The 18,233-nt window shown below is 48.2% G+C and overlaps 2 protein-coding genes across 3 annotated transcripts in view; both read right to left on the bottom strand.

Moving 5' to 3' along the window:
• The window catches only part of LOC102397942, a 61,535-nt gene that overhangs the window by 7,516 nt on the left and 35,786 nt on the right, over positions 1-18,233 (bottom strand). Inside the window, exons 8-15 of the mRNA XM_045163242.1 lie at positions 17,432-17,623; positions 16,905-17,043; positions 16,211-16,359; positions 14,619-14,793; positions 11,758-11,804; positions 11,395-11,629; positions 8,526-8,652; positions 4,521-4,616 (exon numbers count right to left, since the gene is read on the bottom strand). Coding sequence (XP_045019177.1) covers positions 4,521-4,616; positions 8,526-8,652; positions 11,395-11,629; positions 11,758-11,804; positions 14,619-14,793; positions 16,211-16,359; positions 16,905-17,043; positions 17,432-17,623 — 1,160 coding nt within the window. The remainder of the gene's footprint in view (positions 1-4,520; positions 4,617-8,525; positions 8,653-11,394; positions 11,630-11,757; positions 11,805-14,618; positions 14,794-16,210; positions 16,360-16,904; positions 17,044-17,431; positions 17,624-18,233) is intronic.
• Positions 14,141-18,227, bottom strand: AURKC (aurora kinase C). 2 transcript variants are annotated; one of them, XM_006078378.4, is made up of 7 exons: positions 18,027-18,227; positions 17,867-17,906; positions 17,432-17,623; positions 16,905-17,043; positions 16,211-16,359; positions 14,619-14,793; positions 14,141-14,446 (listed from the first exon to the last, which is right to left on the bottom strand). In XM_006078378.4, the coding sequence occupies exons 1-7, from the start codon at positions 18,073-18,075 to the stop codon at positions 14,276-14,278; spliced, it is 915 nt and encodes a 304-aa protein (XP_006078440.1). In that variant the 5' UTR covers positions 18,076-18,227; the 3' UTR covers positions 14,141-14,275. The 2 variants fall into 2 exon arrangements, with proteins under 2 accessions (XP_006078440.1, XP_006078441.1); XM_006078379.4 differs by having other exon boundaries at positions 17,867-17,903.

Raw genomic sequence — 18,233 nt, 5'->3', positions numbered from 1 at the left:
CTCAATAAGATTATCAGATTTCTCATCAGAAACTTGGGAGGCCAGAAACCAGTGGTTCAATATATTCAAGTGTAAAACAAACAAACAAAAAGTGTCAAGTAAGAATCCTTAATCCGGCAAAACTGTCCTTTAAAAGAGCAAGGAAGAAATTAAGACATCTCAATATACGGAAGTTGAAGGAGTTTGTTACCACTGGATCTGCTCTGTAAGAAATTCTTCAGGGAGACTTCCAGGGTGAAATGTAAGAACACTAGACAGTAATTCAAAGCCATATGAATAAATAAAGAGCTTTATAATCATAAATACATGGGCAGTTATAAAAGACAGAATTATTTTGTAACTCTGCATTGTGTATTTACATGATTTAGAAGACTGGTCTCTAAAATGGCTAACCTAAAGGCTAGTATTATTATAACTTTAGTTTATAAGTCCATGTGCAGCTTCCTAGAAATTTAAGAGACTAACACATTTAAAAGAATGAGTAGTTTTAAGTCTCTAGGCGTCCAACACATGAAGGTGTAACTTTGTGACACAAACGCTTGAAAGGGGTGAGGACAGAGCTGTGAAGGGTTTTGATGTTGCTGAAGTCAGGCTGGTATAAAATCATATTAATGTTAAAACTTTAATACATACATCAAATATGATCCCATGATAGCCATAAATACCTAGACAACGTATGCAGAAGGAAATGAGAAAGGAATTTAAATGTTTCACTACAAAATATCAACTAAACACCAGACTATAAAGCAAGAATGAGAATCAGAAACTATAATACATATAGAAATCAAATATCAAAATGACAGAAGTCTCTCCGTATCACTAATCACTTTAAATGTAAATGGTTAAACTCTTCAGTTAAAAAACAGAAATTAGCAGAATTGATAACACATGATCCAACTATATGTTTTCCACTAGAGACTCACTTCAGATACAAAGACACAAACAAACTGAAAGTCAAAACGTGGAAGAAGATTCTGTACAAATACTAACAAAGAGAGAGCAGACAAAACTGTCTACATTAAAATCAGACAAAACAGACTTTAAATCAAAAAAGATTACAAGCAACAATGAAAGATATTATATAAGTAAAAGTTATAATACAGCAAGAAAATATAACTGTAAACAACTACATAATGAAAGAAGATCAAAATACATGAACCAAAGAATGAAAGAATGGAAGAGAAAGAGACAACACTACAAACAAACATGGAGGCTTCAATATCCCATTCTGAATAATGGAGAGAACAACCAGACAAAGGATAAGTGAGGAAACAGAAGACTTAACATAAACCAACTGTATCTAACAGATACATACAGAACATTCTACACAACAGCATACACATTCTTCTCAAGTACACACGGAACATTTTCCAGAACAGACCACAGGTTAAATCACAAATTAAATCTCAATAGATTTGAAAATGTATCAAAAAAAGTATAATTTGTTTCTAATGAAAACAAACAAAAAAAAAATACCAAAACTTACAGGATGCAGTGAATACAGTTGTTAAGAGGGAGATTGTAGTTATAAACACTTTCAGTGAAAAACAAAAAAGATCTCAAGTCAACAGCCTAACTTAACAACTTTAGCAGGAAAAGCAAGAAACTAAACCCAAACTAAAGACAAACAGGCAATGGAAAAATAACAGAGAGCCCAGGAAACACACACACGGAGCTCTGGGGAATGGAAGAGAAGGGAGAGTAGCTCACAGTAAAAGCAAAGAACGTAAAGTAAATGGAGCTAGAAAATGGATGACACTGGGAATGAGAACACCGTATTCCTGTCTCACACTATCCTCAAATTCCACCTCACACCTGAAAGAGTTAAATGTCAGGGGCCAAGCTTAGAATATCTTATAACGAGGACATCTTTTTGATATTAGGGATGGAGCAGCACCTATAACTGATAAAAGTATCAGTACTGTACAAAAAATCCCTAAAAACAAAAGGCAAATAAGTTAACACCTAGAGTTTTCGATGAACTGACATTTCAAAGAAGAAAATACAGTTGTTCGTCAGTATCCACAGGGGAATAACTGGTATCAGACACTTCCTGCTCAACACCCAAATCCAAAGATGCTCAAGTCCTTTACATAAAATGGCAGTTTTTGCACATAACTACACACATCCTCCTGTGTGCTTTAAATCGTCTCTAGAGTGCTTGTAATATCTAATACAATGTAAATGCTACGTAAATAATTGCCAGCACAAGGCAAACTCAAGTTTTGCTTTTTCGAGCTTTCTGGATTTTCTTTTCCCCCCGTGTCTTGAATCCATGCTTGATGAATCTGCTGACTCAGAACCTGCAGATGAGGACAACTGTACAAACGGGCCGATAATTACACGATGAGAAGCTAAAGCTTGTGAACAATTAAGGAAATGCAAGGCAAGCTCACCTAAGACACAATTTTGTCAGTGTGTTAAGCAAAAATAAACGTGCCTGAGAGCATGAAGGACAGAACAGGACATAGTCAGTGGAATCTAGAGAATTATAGATGGGCAGATCTCTTTTAGAAAACCACGGCAATTGTCACCTAAACTTGAAAGTCTGCACAGGCTACAATCCAACAATTTTACTCCTAAAAATGACAAAAGACAGGCCTAATCGTGTGCCAGATGACCAATACATACGAATGTTCCTGGTAGCACTGTTTGTGAGAGTGACGAAATATAAACAATGAAATGCCCTAGAGAGTGGATGAATATGAAACAGGAATACTTTTTATTTATTTGCTTCAAGTGGAAGAAACTTGGGCACATTTTTATGTTGAGTAGACAAAGGATAAAGTTACTAAGGGGCTTCCCTGGTGGCTCAGAAGGTAAAACATCTGCCTGCAATGTGGGAGACCCGGTTTCGATCCCTGGGTCAGCAAGATCCCCTGGAGAAGGAAATGGCCACCCACTCCAGTATTCTTGCCTGGAAAATCCCATGGACAGAGGAGCCTGGCGGGCTACAGTCCATGGGGTCGCCAAGAGTCGGACACGACTGAGCAACTTCACTTGCACTTTCAAAGTTACTAAACAAGCAGTAAATAAGAAATACTTTCCCTAAAAGGTGTAACCTAGACTCTGGTTCAAGAACTGGCCATGAAGGGTGCCAAGATCTCTTCCACCAGGTGAAAGGAAAACTACAGCTGGGAACCTGAGAGCAGAAGGGCTGAGGACCAAGCACGAGTTTACTGTGGAGACGTGCTGACACCCCAGGGTCACGCGCTGAGACATCTGCACTGGGGAGGCAGTCACTGTGGGGACGGCCGGATGCAGGGCTGCTGGAGGTGGGGCGAGGGTCTGGGGCGGCATCCAGTCTCCAACCTGCGCCGACGGCAGGACCATGTGCTCAGGCGTGGGAGGGGAAGAGTGAGCACCGGGATGGGTTCTCTGCCAGGCGTGCTCACTGGTTGCCTCTGAGATCCTCAGGTGGAGGTGTGTGGAGAGCAGGGGGCAGAGGCTGGGATGCCCCTCTGAGGGGCCACCGATGGCCCCACAAACGCTCACAGGCCAGCTGGGCCACCGAGTGACTAGGAGTGGAAACAGCACGCCTCTCAGCAGCCCCAGCATCACATACGACGGCTCCAGTGCCCTCAGCAGCCCAGACGTGGGCACACAGGACACACGTCACTGGGAGGCTTTACCCAACAGGAGGAGACGGGCGACAGGGGACAAGGGAGGGCTCCTAAGTGTCTGAAGCGATAGTTTGGGAAAGGGGAAGCAGAGGAGTGCTGGAGAGGCGCTGGGAGGGGAAGACGTGAACCACACTGTTCATCTTGACTAACGGGACATGGCGGTACCAGCAGCTCACTTCCCACGAGACACCGACTACGGCACAGACCCTGTGCTGAGCAGTTTTATGTTCTAAAACTGCACCCCCCCAGCACCCCCAGGACAGAGCGACTACCGTGACTGGCGCCTTCAGGAGCAGACCCCCCTTACCAACCTTCTGCTCCTCTCCTGGGACGGAGGGCTCAGTCACAGCTCTCTGCCCACCCCCCAAGTGTGGCCAAGAACCCAGTGCCTTCCAGTGGAGGGATCAGAGGGCTGGTGTTTATGGGAGTCAGAGTGGCGTCATCCCCCACTTCTGTGCTAGCTTCAGGGGGTCAGGACAACCTGAAGTCACATACTGACGACAGAACGAACCCAGGGCCCCGAACGGCCGTGTGCTGCAGAGCTCCGCGTGACCCACAGGGACCGGGTGCGAGTCAGAGACAGCGCCTCCACGTGCTTGAGCACCGAGATGCCGGAGTCCCTCTGACACAGCAGCCAGGCTGTAACTCAGCCGAACTTACGTGCAGACACAAGGAGATCCCAAATTTCACTGGGACCACAGAGCTGGTGGTCGGCACCCAGCCCTGAAGCCCAGGACACATCTGAGCTCGTACACCGCTGTCCTCGGCGAGGACAGAGGGACCTGGGGTCAAAGGGCTCCGTGGCTTCCAGATCACCAGAGGCCCGAACAAGACGCTTCCCAGGGAACTAGGGCCAGCGGCTTCCAGCAGGGTCTCTGCCCACAGCTTGGCTCCTACCTGGACAGGGGCATCGGGAGAGGTCTCTCTTCACCGTCCACAGCTCCTGCCCGTGCTCCAGCCGGTAGATCAGCTCAGGTCTGGGGACAGGACACCCTGAGCATGGAGAAAAAAGGAAGACATGGGGGCTTCTGTGAAAACTGGGAAGACCTCTCAGTCTCGTGTGAGACTTCAGGATGCAGACCTCAGAATGAAGCTGCTCCCATGCACACAAAATGTGGAACTGCGACCCAAAAACCAAAGACATGCCACACTGCCATGAAGCTTTTATTCCTAATACTAAATCAAAAGCTAATATACAGTTAACATAGTCAAAGGACTGTGTTCAAGCAACTTAAATGCACTACACTACTTCAAAATTGAATAGATTTATGATGTCATTTAAACAACTGACATATTTAAAACATTGATTCTTTTCATTCAAAACAAGGTTATGTTCTCCATTGATAAGTTCCGTTTTTAGAACACAAGCAAAGTTTTGTATTGTTCTTTCTACAGACCACAGATGAGTCTATCCTAGGGTTTCCTCACAGCATTCTCAGCAAGTACATATTATGATCAGCACTTTTTTTTTTTAAGCCATGCAGGATCCTAGTTCACTGACCAAGGATCAAACCATCACCCTCTGAATTAGGAGGGCAGAGACTTAACCATTGGACCACCATTTTTTTTAAAGTTAAAGTTCATTTACAATGTCATGTTTGTATTGGGTGTACAGGAAAAGTGATTCACATACACAAATATCCACACTGCTTTTCAGATTCTTTTCCGTTATAGGTTATTATAAGATATTGAATATAGTTCCCTGTGCTATATTAGAACCTTGTTGTTTATCTATTATTATATACAGAGGTGTGTATCTGCTGATCCCAAACTTTTAATTTATCCCTCACCACACCTGCTTTCCTCTTTCGTAAACATAAGTTTGTTTTCTGAGTCTGTGAGTAGCACCATTTTATAGATAAAAATCATACAGAAAGCAACAATCAGGCAGATAATGTGATCTGCCAAAGAGCCCACAACTGGTGAACGGCTGGGCCAACACGGAGCCCAGGTCTAACCATCTCGGCTCTGTGTGCTGTTCCACCACAAAGCTACACAAGCCTGCTCCCAAAGGTGCTGAGTCCAGGTCTAGATGATGAAAATCCTGATGAGTAATGACAGGAGCGGTGGTGGTGAGGTTCGCAATGCTACCGTGCACAAAACCTGGTCACTCCAGGCACTGTTCTGACCCTTTCCAGAAAGTTACCCACTTAACCCTGTTGCAGCCCTGGGAAGTAAACTCCACCTTACTCCAGTTTACCAAGGAGCACCCCGAGGCCCAGACGCAGTCTGTAATTGCCCAGGACTGCACAGTTTTTAAGGTGCAAAGCAGGGACTAAACAACAGAGTCTGGCTCTGACCCTGGCCTCCCCAACACCACAATGAGGAGGAAACAGCAGACACCCCTGAGTGGGGCCAGCATCCTGAGACCAAGTGCGGGGCAGCTGTGAGGGAGGGATGTGAGCACCGAAATGCAACCACTGGGAGCAGGGCTGGGGAGGGGCAGACTCAGTAGACTTCAGTATTTCATGAACTGTGAGAAAATAATAAAACTGAGACTCCTGCACAGTGATACGGTCACATCTACTGCCATCAATATTTCACTAAAAAAAAGAATTTTTACTTCAAAGGAACCCCACAGAGGACAGCTTCATGAAGTGAAGGTGTATGTTCCTTACTGTTAAGGTTCCACTGTACGAGGCTCGCCACCGAAGCCGAGTTCCCCTGACTCTCCTGAGGGCCAGGCGAGCCCAAGGGTCTCACGGGAGGAGCAGAACAGTGCCCGGCGGTCAGTCAGCGACCTGGGTGAGCTCTGACTTGTATTCACAGTAACACCAGTGCTACCAGTGACGCACTTTTTCTGTTTCTCACATCCCTTCAAAACGGGATTCCTGTACAGCTCTGGTGAATGGGAAACAGAAACCCAGAGGCTGACAAGTTGCTAGGTCAACCTGAAAATGCAGCCAAGGGATCGAACAGTGAGGGTTAAGGGCCAGCGAGCTTGCACCACTGCTCAGGGATGGCCCCCCTGTTGAAGAGAGGAAATTAGCAACAGTTGGGGGGAAGAAGGGTTAAGTACTGAACCAAATTTTCCCTAAAGAAGTCAGGAGGCACGAAAAGGAATAAACGAAGGCCTTCCTCGGGGTTGTGCCCAGAGCCCCTGATGAAGCGTCCATGAGCCTTCAGAAACGGGCTTCTCAGCCTCTGGACCGCTGACATTCAGATCCAGAAAGTTCTTTGCTGAGGAGAAGGGAAGAGAATGTGTCTCTCCTGCACAGTGTAAGGATGTGTGGAGGCGCTCCGGGTCTTCACTCAGTAGGTGCCTGCAGCAACTCCATCCCAGTGCTGACAACCTATGTCTCCAGACGGGGCAAGTGTCCCTGGGGAATGAGAACCGCTGGCTTAGAGGATATAAATCAGGTGACAGGGGAGAGCTAGTGTGATGGGGAGGGGCCGCTAAGAGAGTTTGTGGTCAGGAAACAGTTGGTGAGGAAGCGAGGTGGCCATGTGCAGAGAAGAGGTGGCCATGTGAAAAGCCAAAATGCCCAAGAACACCCACCAGGAAAACAGAACAGCACCTCAGAGGCCAGAGGCAAGCATGTCAAGTATGTCAGGTATGCACGGAAACGGCAAGACACCAGTGTGACCAGAGCAGTGAGCGTGGGGAGAGCCTGGGGAGGCGGGTGGAGGGATCGGGGCTCGATGGTGGGCATTTTTATTTGTTTAATTTTGTTATAAATTATCTAAATATGTCAAGCTTTTCCTGATTTTGTTTAACCTCCTCTCACTGACATAGAACACAATCCCAGGTCTCTAAGAACACGCCTGTCTCACCAAAGCCCTGGGTTTACAGCCCTCCCTTCCCTCAAACTGAACGGCCTGAGGGGACTGTCCCCGAGCTGCTGTCTCTCTACTGTGGCTCTCTGGCCCATGCGGACTGGGTCATCCTCAGCTGAGCGGGGCTGTCGTGTCCACCCTCTGGTGCTGAGGAGCATCTCTGGACTCATCACCAGACCCCGGGACCACCCACTCCCACATGTGACGGGCAGATGCAGCAGACGCTGCCTGATGTCTCGTGGGCACAAAACCGCCACATGCTGAGACGCACTCCTCTCCCAGCTTCTCCTTCTCGGACCAGCAGATGATCCCGGCCGAGACTGAGCGAACATGAGACACCTGTGAAGCGCAGGAGGACAGAGAAGCCCCCTGACTGAGACTCTGCGGCTAGACAGGACCTCCTGGCACTGAAGGCAAAGGCCTCCTGGGGCCCCGGCTGCCTCACCCTCTTCCTGGAGAACGGCTTGTCACCCACATCCTGTGCACTCGGGTGTAGGGGACGCCTGGGAACCGGTCTCATTTGGTCCGCTCCCTCTCTGGAATGTAAAACAGGAACAGACAGAGGCCAGTCTGTGCTGGGCCCTGGGCTGAGAGGCTCAGGTGGTCACTTCCGTCTCATGGACACCCCCACCCCCACCCAGAGCCCTGCAGCAGAGAAAGAGCAACAATATAAACATACGAAGAAGTAGAAACAAGGCATCTGGGAGCCTTGGAGAGCAGGGATTGGGGTGGTTACTCCTGTCAAACTTGCTGGGGGGCAAAAGCCATTCTGAAAAGACAGGGACGTAAGCAAAGCCAGAGAAAGAAGCCAGGACAGAAGACCCAGAAGCCAGGGTAGAATCCTGGTTCTCCTATTCCAGTCCCATGTGGCCCGACTGGAAATGCTGCCTTTGGGTTCTGCAGAACATTCATTTCCTTCCACCACTTTCTAAGAGCCAAAGGGGAACTTTATTCAAAGAGACACAGAGACAGCAGGCAAGAGGAGGTGACCCTCAAGCATGAGTGAAACTGTGAGGAAGCAGGGGGTAGGGAGGACTCCTGAGCCCTTCCTGAGAAGCCAAGACGGAGCCAGGGTCCGGGATGCAGGGGGTGGCCGGGGCCCGCACAGCAGAGCGGGGGCCTTACCCAGAGACACCAGGAGGCCGCAGTTCTCCAGCATCACCTCCCGGTACAGGGTCCTCTGGGCCGGGTCCAGATGCCCCCACTCCTCCTGGGTGAAGGTCACAGCCACATCATCGAAGGTCACAGACAGCTGGAATGTCAAATGCAGATAGTAGCATCAGCTTTGGGACGACTGGGTGGGATCAGAGCTTGTCTCTGCATCGCTGGGAAAGGTGCGGCAAGGTCGAGGCCCTCATCGCCGGGCACCTCCTCTGCACTGGGCTGAAGAGGAGGTGGACAATGCTGTGGACATAACACAGTACAGCCCTACTTCAGAGATACTGGGAGTGTGGTTGCCCAGCACTCCAAAAAAGCAAGTCACATGATGTTTTTGGATTCCCACTGCAAATAAAAGTTACATTTAGGACTTCCCTGGTGTCCAGTGGTTAAGAATCCACCTACCAATGCAGGGGACATGGGTGTAATCCCTGGTCCACGAAGATGTGACATGCTTCAGGGCAAGCAGACCCGTGTGCCACGACTACTGAAGCCCGTGAGCCCTAGAGCCCCTGCTCCGCAACAAGAGAAGCCACCACAGTAAGTCCACGCACAACAACAAAGAGCAGCCGCCCTGCTCGCTGCAACGAGAGAAAGCCTACACAGCAGCGAAGACCCAGTGCCCCCAAAAATAAATAAAAGTTTTACAATGTTTACACCACACTGCAGTCTACTAGGGGTGCAATAACACTATGTCTAAGACAATAATTTGGATACCTTAATTAAAAAGTACTTTATTGCTAAAAAATGCCAACCATCATCTTGAGCGGTACCCTTGTTGCAGGTGGAACATCTCAACTACTGTAAGAACTACCACAATGTGACACAAAGACACGAAGGAAAGCAAGCGGTGCAAGGCTGCCACAAACCTTCAATCTGCAATAAAAACAACAACAAAAGAAGCACAGAATCGACAAACGCAATAAAGAAAAGTATGATCACAGAGTAAAACAGAAGCCTCCTATGCAGGAGCCCTTGGAAAATGACAGAAGTCAATGAAAACGACACTAGGACTGAGAGATGCAGACAGAAGGGATGCTACAATGTCAGAGGAAGGAGTATACAGTGATAATAATACTACAAATAATGTTAAGCACAGCAGTAGGGGCTACCCAGGTGGCTCTGTGTTCAAGAACCCACCTGCCAATGCAGGAGATTCAGGTTCAATCCCTGGGTCAGGAAGATCCCTGGAGAAGGAAAAGGCAACCCACTCCAGTATCTTTGGTGGGAAATCCCTGGACAGAGGAGCCTGGCAGGCTACAGTCCCACAGGGTCACGAAGTGCGAGACAGGGCTGAGCAACTGAACCACCGCCACCTGCGCTTCAGTGGTCCTGCTAGTTGCCTGCCCCTTGCTGAGAGCATTATGGCATGTCTAAAAGCAACTAAAAGGACTTCCCCAGATGTCCAGTGGCTAATACTCCACACTCCCAATGCACAGGTCCCAGGATCAATCCCTGGTCAAGGAACTAGATCCCACATGCCACAACTAAGAGTTGACGTGCCGCAGCTAAGAACCTGCATAGCCAAAAACATTAAAAAAAAGCAACTAAGGCCCTAGTTCTCAAGTCATCATTTTCACCAGTGACTCCTAACTAAAAACACTCCACAGAGTCTGCCTTGTTAATCTTACTCCCACCACCATATACTGGACATATTCTGTACAGTCTCCTGAAACGTGCAGCAGACGCAGGACCACGTCCCTGTATGATCAGAACCACCAAGTAAACATAAACGATTCAGCCACCCCACTCTCAGATGAAGAGCCCTACTACTGCAGACCCATCATTTAAATGCTCCAGGACACTGGCTCATGGTTTTTTCACCTTACACATTCAGTGCTCACATCTTTGTATATCAAGTGTTGTTGTTTGGTTTTGTTTGTTTGTTTTTTGCAGCGCTGCTCAGCTTGAGGGACCCAGCTCCCCAACCAGGGATCAAACCCAGGCCCTTGGCAATGAGAGCGCAGAGTCCTAACCACTGGACCACCAGGGCATTCCATTAGTTTTCTTGAGTTAATACTTCAATTAAATATGTGGAAATTCCTAATAAATTGACTGGTTCATACATAGGAATCCTGCAATATTACTCATTTCTGGTGTTAGATAAACTCTTATCACCAGGGAAATTTGGGGCAGGTAGGTCAAGAAAAACAAAATTAACTAGGGCCTCAACAATGACTACCAGATGATATGTTTAATTAATTAAAACTCTCTAAGGAAGGGGATAGGGGACTTCCCTGGTGGTCCAGTGGCTAAGATTCAGTGCTCCCAATGCAAGTTGCATCCCTGGTTAGGGAACTAGATCCCACATGGTGGTGTACCTAAATAAAAAAATAACTCAAAACTCTCTGGCATATAATCCAACAGCACCCTCCATGACTGTTTAAGCGTGCACCTATGGATGGGCTTTCTCTGGTTGGTCTAAGTTAGAAGTGGGGAAAAGAATTAGGGAAAGGGTTAATTATTAATCAAGTCCTGGCCATTTGCGGCCGAGGAAACAAATGTCACTGTTTCTCTTCCTGGAAGCTCTAGAGATAGGAATTTGACTTCGGGGAAGTCTGACTTAGACCGGGCAGAACTCCTGGGTTACTGCTTGTAGACGACGGGCTGGGTTTCTAGGCAGGTTATTTGCCAAAGTTTCAATTTTATACGCCATCTATTTTCCATTTGTATATTCAGGCTTGCGTGTTCTAGGACTAGAGAGAAAGTGAGTGACGAGCCAGCTCCACTGGTCTCACACAAACACAACTGCAGAGAAACTCAATGCCTCTCCTGAGTTCTACCCAGCTCAGGAGCTCTCTCCGAATCGGCAATGCCAGGAACACCGTCCACTCACCCGCGCCGGGTCCATCCACGCCGCCGCCATCATGGGCCCCTGAGGAGATAGCGGGACCCGGAGAGGCGGCGACAGAGGCGAGTCCCGCGGGTTCAGCCGACCGCCGCTCGTTCCTTGCTCTGGGCGAGGTGGCCGATCACGGGTAGGCTCACAGCCAGCTCGAACGCGCGCAAGGGAACCCAAGCCACCTTTCTGCTCATTTGCGAAGACGGCACTGGAGGAAGCCACAGAATAGCTTTACCCTTCCCGACAGCTGGCGTGGACCGAGCCGTCGCACGCAAATGACGTCCACCACCGGTGGGGCCGGAAGCCCCACCTCTCCGCAGGAAATGTCCCCTCCCTGGGCCGTCATTGGCCCAGCGCCTGCGGCAGTCGCGCAGTGTAGCACTTTCTGGGTAATGTAGTTTTTTCTGTGCAGACAACAGGCCGTGGAGCGCGTTCCAGAGCAGCTCTCACTTTAGTTCAGTCGCTCGGTCATGTCCCACTCTTTGCGATCCCATGGACTGCAGCACGCCAGGCTTCCCTGTCCATCACCAACTGCCAGAGCTTGCTCAAACTTATGTCCATCGAATCGGCGAACCCCATGAACAGTGTGAAAAGGCAAAAAGAGCCGCTCTACCTCGATGTAAAATATTTAGGAGATCCAAAGCCCCGAATCAGACCCTCTTCACAGCAGGCACAGCTCGGGGGGAGCGAGGGAGCACTAACGGTGCAGGTGAAAAACCATGAATCAACGTATTGGAGCCTTTTCTCTTTTTTTGGCTGGGCACAGTGTTCAGAGTCCTAACTACTGGACAGCCAAGGAATTCCCTTGGAGCGTTTAAATGATAAATCTGCAATGATGGGACTGTTCATCCGAGAGGAGTGGCTGAATTGTTTGTATTTCCTTAGTGGTTCTAGTCATACAGAGATGTGGTCCCGCCTCTGCTGGACATTTCATATTGAGAAGAATATTGAATATGGTGGTGGGAGTAACAAGGCAAACTCTACATGGGGTGTTTTTTAGTCAGAAGACACAGAGGTGAAAAAGATGCCTGCAAGGGTAGAGGACTTCCTGGTGCTCCAGTAGCTTAGACTTGGCGATCCCAATGCAGGGGACCCAGGGTTCCATCCCTGGTCAGGGAACTAGATCCCACATGCTGTAACTAAGAGGTTGCATGCCCCAAGGAGGAGATCAGAGATCCTGAGTGCCCTAAGACCCTGCACAGCCAAATAAACAATTATTTAGAGGGGAAAAAGCGCCTGCAGTGAACAAAGAACATGTTTGAGCTCCCCACTGGGTAGTTTGGATATTTATTGATATTTATTCTTGCTTTTGAATTGTGGTGCTGAGGACGACTCTTGAGAGTCCCCTGGACTGCAAGATCAAACCAGTCAATCTTAAAGAAAATCAACTGTAAATATTCATCAGAAGGACTGAAGCTGAAGCGCCAATACTTTGGCCATCTGATCTGAAGAGCTAACTCACTGAAAAAGACCCGAATGCTGGGAAAGATTGAGAGGACAGGAGGAGAAGGGGGTGACAAAGGATGAGATGGTCGGATGGCATCACTGACTCAATGGACGTGAATCTGAGCAAACCCTGGAAGACGGTGGAGGACAGGGCGACATGGTGTGCTGCAGTCCATGGAGTCACAGAGTCACACATGACTTGGCAACTGAACGTCAGTTTTTGGTAGATGCAGGGAGGAGCTGCCACCAGAAGGACGTGGCGGGGAGGCTGGAAGAGCACTTCTGCGATTGCTGCAAGCAAAGGTTAGATTTCAGAAGACTTTGGAGATTGATTTTTCCTGATGCAATCACAATATGACACCACCACACAAATGCTAGTGAATTCATTTGAGAATTGGGTGGCACTGATGTGCAGCAACACATCTTATCTTAAAGATGGCAGCATGTTGGACGTCAGTATAAAGAGAGGGGAGTGTGTGATCACTGAGTTAATTAGTCCTGTTTTACAAAGGACATTCTTCTGAAAACCTGGGGAAGAGTAAAGTGAGTGTAGGGGCCCCTGAGATAGGGGGTAGGTAATGCACCCTTGGACTGCAAAGAGATCCAACCAGTCCATCCTAAAGGAGATCAGTCCTGGGTGTTCATTGGTAGGACTGATGTTGAAGCCGAAACTCCAATACTTTGACCACCTGATGCAAAGAGCTGATTCATTTGAAAAGCCCCTGATGCTGGGAAAGATTGAGGGCAGGAGGAGAAGGGGACGACAGAGGATGCGATGGTTGGATGGCTCCACCGACTTGATGGACATGGGTTTGGGTGGACTCCGGGAGTTGGTGATGGACAGGGAGGCCTGGTGTGCTGCGGTTCATGGGGTCGCAAAGAGTTGGACACGACTGAGCAACTGAACTGAACTGAATGCACCATCAGGGTGGTTATCTGCATAAAGTAATAACTAGTTTTCAGGAAGAGTGGTTAAGTCACAATACCTGTGACCCAGGAAGGGCATCAGTTAGGGCTGCTCTCGTGGGAAACAGTTTCTACAAGAAATAAAGACTTTACCCAGTCACACACCAACACATGCAAAGACCTGTGTGGGACATCCCTGGTGGCCCAGTGGTTAAGAATCCACCTTGCAATGCAGGGGACGCAGGTTCCATCCCTGATGGGGGAACTAAGATCCCACAAGCAGAAGAGCAACTGAGCCTAGAGTCTATAAGCTGCAATGAAAGATGCAACAAAGCTCCTGCAACTAAGACCAGACGCAGCCAAACGGATGTTTTAAAAAGAGACTTGGTACAAAATGATTCAACTTTTATTAAGTATGATAATAAAATGATGCATCTTAAAAGAGAAGAAACAAAAGACAAGTGAGATACCAGAGCCAACGGTGCTCCATGAGCAATCCCAAAGGGATAGGGGTGGACAGGGCTCAGAAAGCCATATGAACAGATGGGGGCAGCACCCTCTGAGAGTGGGCCCGGATCCATGGGTGCTCCAAGACCCGGACCAAGGGCAGCCTCTCCAAGGGTTGGAATCTGAGAAGCTTGGAGATCAGGTCCCGAGCCCCCGAAGACATTGATGGAGGAAACCTTAAATCTACCTGATGAGGCCAGAGAAGGAGAAGTATGGTTAATTGCCTTGATCCATTCAAGGCACTGTCCTAGATCTTAGTAGACCACCACCGTATGTGCCCCAGGCTCCGCAGGCCCACCCACCTCCCCACCCCCTACCAACCAGTTCCCGCATGAATGCCCCGAGTGTGGCCATCCCACCTTGAGGATGCGTCTGTAGGTCTCACTAGTGGAGGCACTCTCAAAGGGTGGATTTCCTACCAGCAACTCATAGCAGAGGACCCCAATGCACCATAGATCCACCTTCTCATCGTATGTTCTCCCCTCGATCATTTCTGGGGGCAAGTAGTCCAGCGTCCCACACGTGGTCCTTCTCCTAGAGGGTTGCAGAGAAAGGGGCACTAAGTACAAGAGAAGGTGTCCGTCCCCAGCTTCCAGGCCCAGGCAGTCCCTTCCCAAGCACAGGAATCAGGAAACACCAAGTTTTAACATGCATCAAGTTTCCGAGAACACAAGTACTGGGACCCATCAATTCCATATTCTGAGATTCTTTCTACAATTATTTATATTTAGCTCATGATCCAGGAAGTTTTCACAAGGAAGATTTGGAACAAACTGATGGTGCAACAAGAGAGACCAAGTAAATTCAGTTCAGTTCAGTTGCTCAGTCATGTCTGACTCTTCGAGACCCCATGAATCACAGCACGCCAGGCCTCCCTGTCCATAACCAACTCCCAGAGTTCACTCAGACTCATGTCCATCGAGTCAGTGATGCCATCCAGCCATCTCATCCTCTGTCGTCCCCCTTTCCTCCTGCCCCCAATCCCTCCCAGCATCAGAGTCTTTTCCAATGAGTCAACTCTTTGCATGAGGTGGCCAAAGTACTGCAGTTTCAGCTTCAGCATCATTCCCTCCAAAGAAATCCCAGGGCTGATCTCCTTCAGAATGATCTCCAAGTAAATTAGTCATGCTTTATTTTTTTTTTTTTTTTTTCAAATTTTAAACTTTTTATTTTGTATTGGGGTATAGCCAATTAAAGAATCTGCCTGCAATGCAGGAGACCTGGGTTCACTTCCTGAGTCGGGAAGATCCCCTAGAGAAGGAAATACCAACCTCGCTTCAGTATTCTTGCCTGGGGAATTCCAGGGACAAAAGAGCCTGGTGGGCTACAGTCCATGGGGTTGCAAAGAGTCAGACATGGCTGAGTGACTTTCACTCATACAGCTGATTAACAACGTTGTGGTAGTTTCAGGTGAACATCGAAGGGACTCAACCATATGTATACACGTATTTATGTCCATGTGTGTGTGTGTTAAGTCACTTCAGCCACATCCAGCTCTTTGCAGCTCCATGGACTACAGCCTGACAGGCTCCTCTGTCCATGGGATTCTCCACGCAAGAATACTGGAGTGGGTCGCCATGGCCTCCTCCAGAGGATCTTCCCGACCAGGGATGGAACCCACATCTCTTGCATTGGTAGGCAGCTTCTTCACAGCCAGCACCGCCTGCGAGCCCTATATACCTGTGTAATTACGCTCTGTTGATAGAGTCAAATTTGTGGAATTATGGCACAATAGTTCTTGATGTATTTACATGGAAATTTATTGATAAACATATGTTAAGAGGATTTAAAACAAAAGGTATAGTTGAACCCCGTTCTTTCAGTCAACAAATATATATTAGAATATGCATTTCAAAAGGCAGTATTTAAATACAAACTCAGTTTGTATCTGGATCTTACATGTGAGATGAATTAAACTAGATCATTCTTAACTGGCACCCACCAGACCTACCTCAGAGAGGGGGTGTGCACAGACCAGCCGAAGTCTGCAATCTTCACTTCACCCATGAGCCCGAGCAGCAGGTTCTCCGGCTTAATATCCCTGTGAATCACCTTCTTTTCATGGCAGTAGATCAGAGCGTCTGCCAACTCCTCTATTATCTGTGTGAGAAATGAAAAAGCAGTCTGGAAATGAAGCCAGCCACGAGAAGATGATGACTGATGCTTGATTACCCATCTGGAACCCTCCCAAAATCTCTTGCTTCCTATTTCTAAGTCAGTTCCACTCATTTATTTCAGTGAACTCCCTCAGAGCATTTCATGTTTCTTTCCATAAGGTAGTGCAGTTAGATTCTGTTGCTCACAACCAAAGAATCCAAACTTATACACAGTACTTATTAATATTCTGGGGGTAATTATTAGGGCATCCACATGGAAGAGGAAATGGCAGCTCACTCCAGTATTCTTGCTGGTGAAACCCCTTGGACAGAGGAGTCTGGTGGGGGCTACAGTCCATGGGGTCGCAAAGAATTGGATACGACTGAGCATTAGGGTATCCAAATATGAAGTTGTAGGATGTAAATCACTATATATAATTTATAGAATGAAATAAAGAAAGAAGCCACGTGGACACTCGTGAAAGCCTCAAGCAATGACCCCCACACCAGCCCATTGTAAACTCGTGAACCTGAGCCCTCCCGCCTCACCGTGGCTGTACGCTGTTCATCAAACGTGTGACTCCTTTGCAGCGCCTTGTACAGCTCGCCCTTTGGGGCATATTCTAAAATCAGGTACACGCGGCGCGCATCATGGAAGTAGTTGTACAGGCGCAGGATATTGGGGTGTCTGGAGGACAGAAGGAGGAAGTGTCAAGACTGCTTCCTAAAAAAACAAAACACAGCTCCCTGAGGCCAAACTCATGATGCTATTATAAGTGACTGGTCACACAGAGGGGCAAATTGTGCTGGGACCTGTATAGGAACCGCTCCGTCTGTAAATTTCTGAGCGGAAAACGAAGCAGGTGTCAGAATTCGAGTGTCTGATGCAGGGAGCTTTACATGGTATAACTGGAATGAATTGCAGAGGGGGAAAAAAATCTTTAAGATGCAAGCAAACGGCTTATTTGGAGGTAGTACGGGGGGAAACGCTGAGTTCAGATGTCAGAGACGGAACAGGAAAACAGGAAAGACAAAAAAATAAGAACCGGCACAGGAAACTCATAGACTATCCTTACTGCAGATGGGCCTGGATTTCAACTTCCCTGCGCAGCTGGTGTTCCAGGCCTTCCTTCTCTATCTGAGACTTGAACAGGACTTTCAGGGCCACGATGAAATGGTTTTTCTTCAGGCGAGCCAGGTAAACATTCCCAAATTTTCCCTTGCCGAGAGGACGCCCGATTTCAAAATCATCAATTGTGAAACGCCGCCTGACAGGAAAGAAAGCAGAGCGCCTCCGTTTCGGAGGTGAGTGGAGAGTCAGGGGTCCCTCGTGCTCGCCTTCCGCTTTCACTGTTTCCCTCCTCGGGCCCCTTTTCCTTCTTAAGGGCTCAGCCAGGGTGTTGGCTCCATAACTGTCGGTCCCCTAAGGCAACACTTCACACGTGCGGCTTGCTCTTCAACCCTCGGTCCCACTTCCCTTCCTCTTCCTGATAAAAAACAAAGGCGCTCACGCGGTTGGGGCTCCGGGCACCGTTTGACCTGCTGCAGCTACTGAAAACAGAAAAGAGATGTCCATCCTTTGTTCTGTGCACCCCCTCACCCCCAACACCTGACCCCAGGCCTGTCTTCTAAACACCCTCTTTCTCTGTTCCTGGTACATAACCCTTCCACCTGCGTGCTGCATCCCGCCCGCCTTCCTCGCAGATCCTCGATGGCTCATGACCAGAGACGGTGCGGAGGAGGACACCCTGCGGAGCTGGGTGTCCAGGCAGGAGGTAACATTCACGTTCAGGCTCTGTAGTCGCCACTTGCTCCCTCACAGACTCGGGGAACCAGCAGGGACTGAATCCGGGCAACTTTCTGCCGACGCAGGCTAGG

Source organism: Bubalus bubalis, chromosome 18 (assembly GCF_019923935.1).
Source record: "Bubalus bubalis isolate 160015118507 breed Murrah chromosome 18, NDDB_SH_1, whole genome shotgun sequence".
Lineage (NCBI taxonomy): Eukaryota > Metazoa > Chordata > Mammalia > Artiodactyla > Bovidae > Bubalus > Bubalus bubalis.
This window is presented reverse-complemented; position numbering and strand designations above follow the sequence as displayed.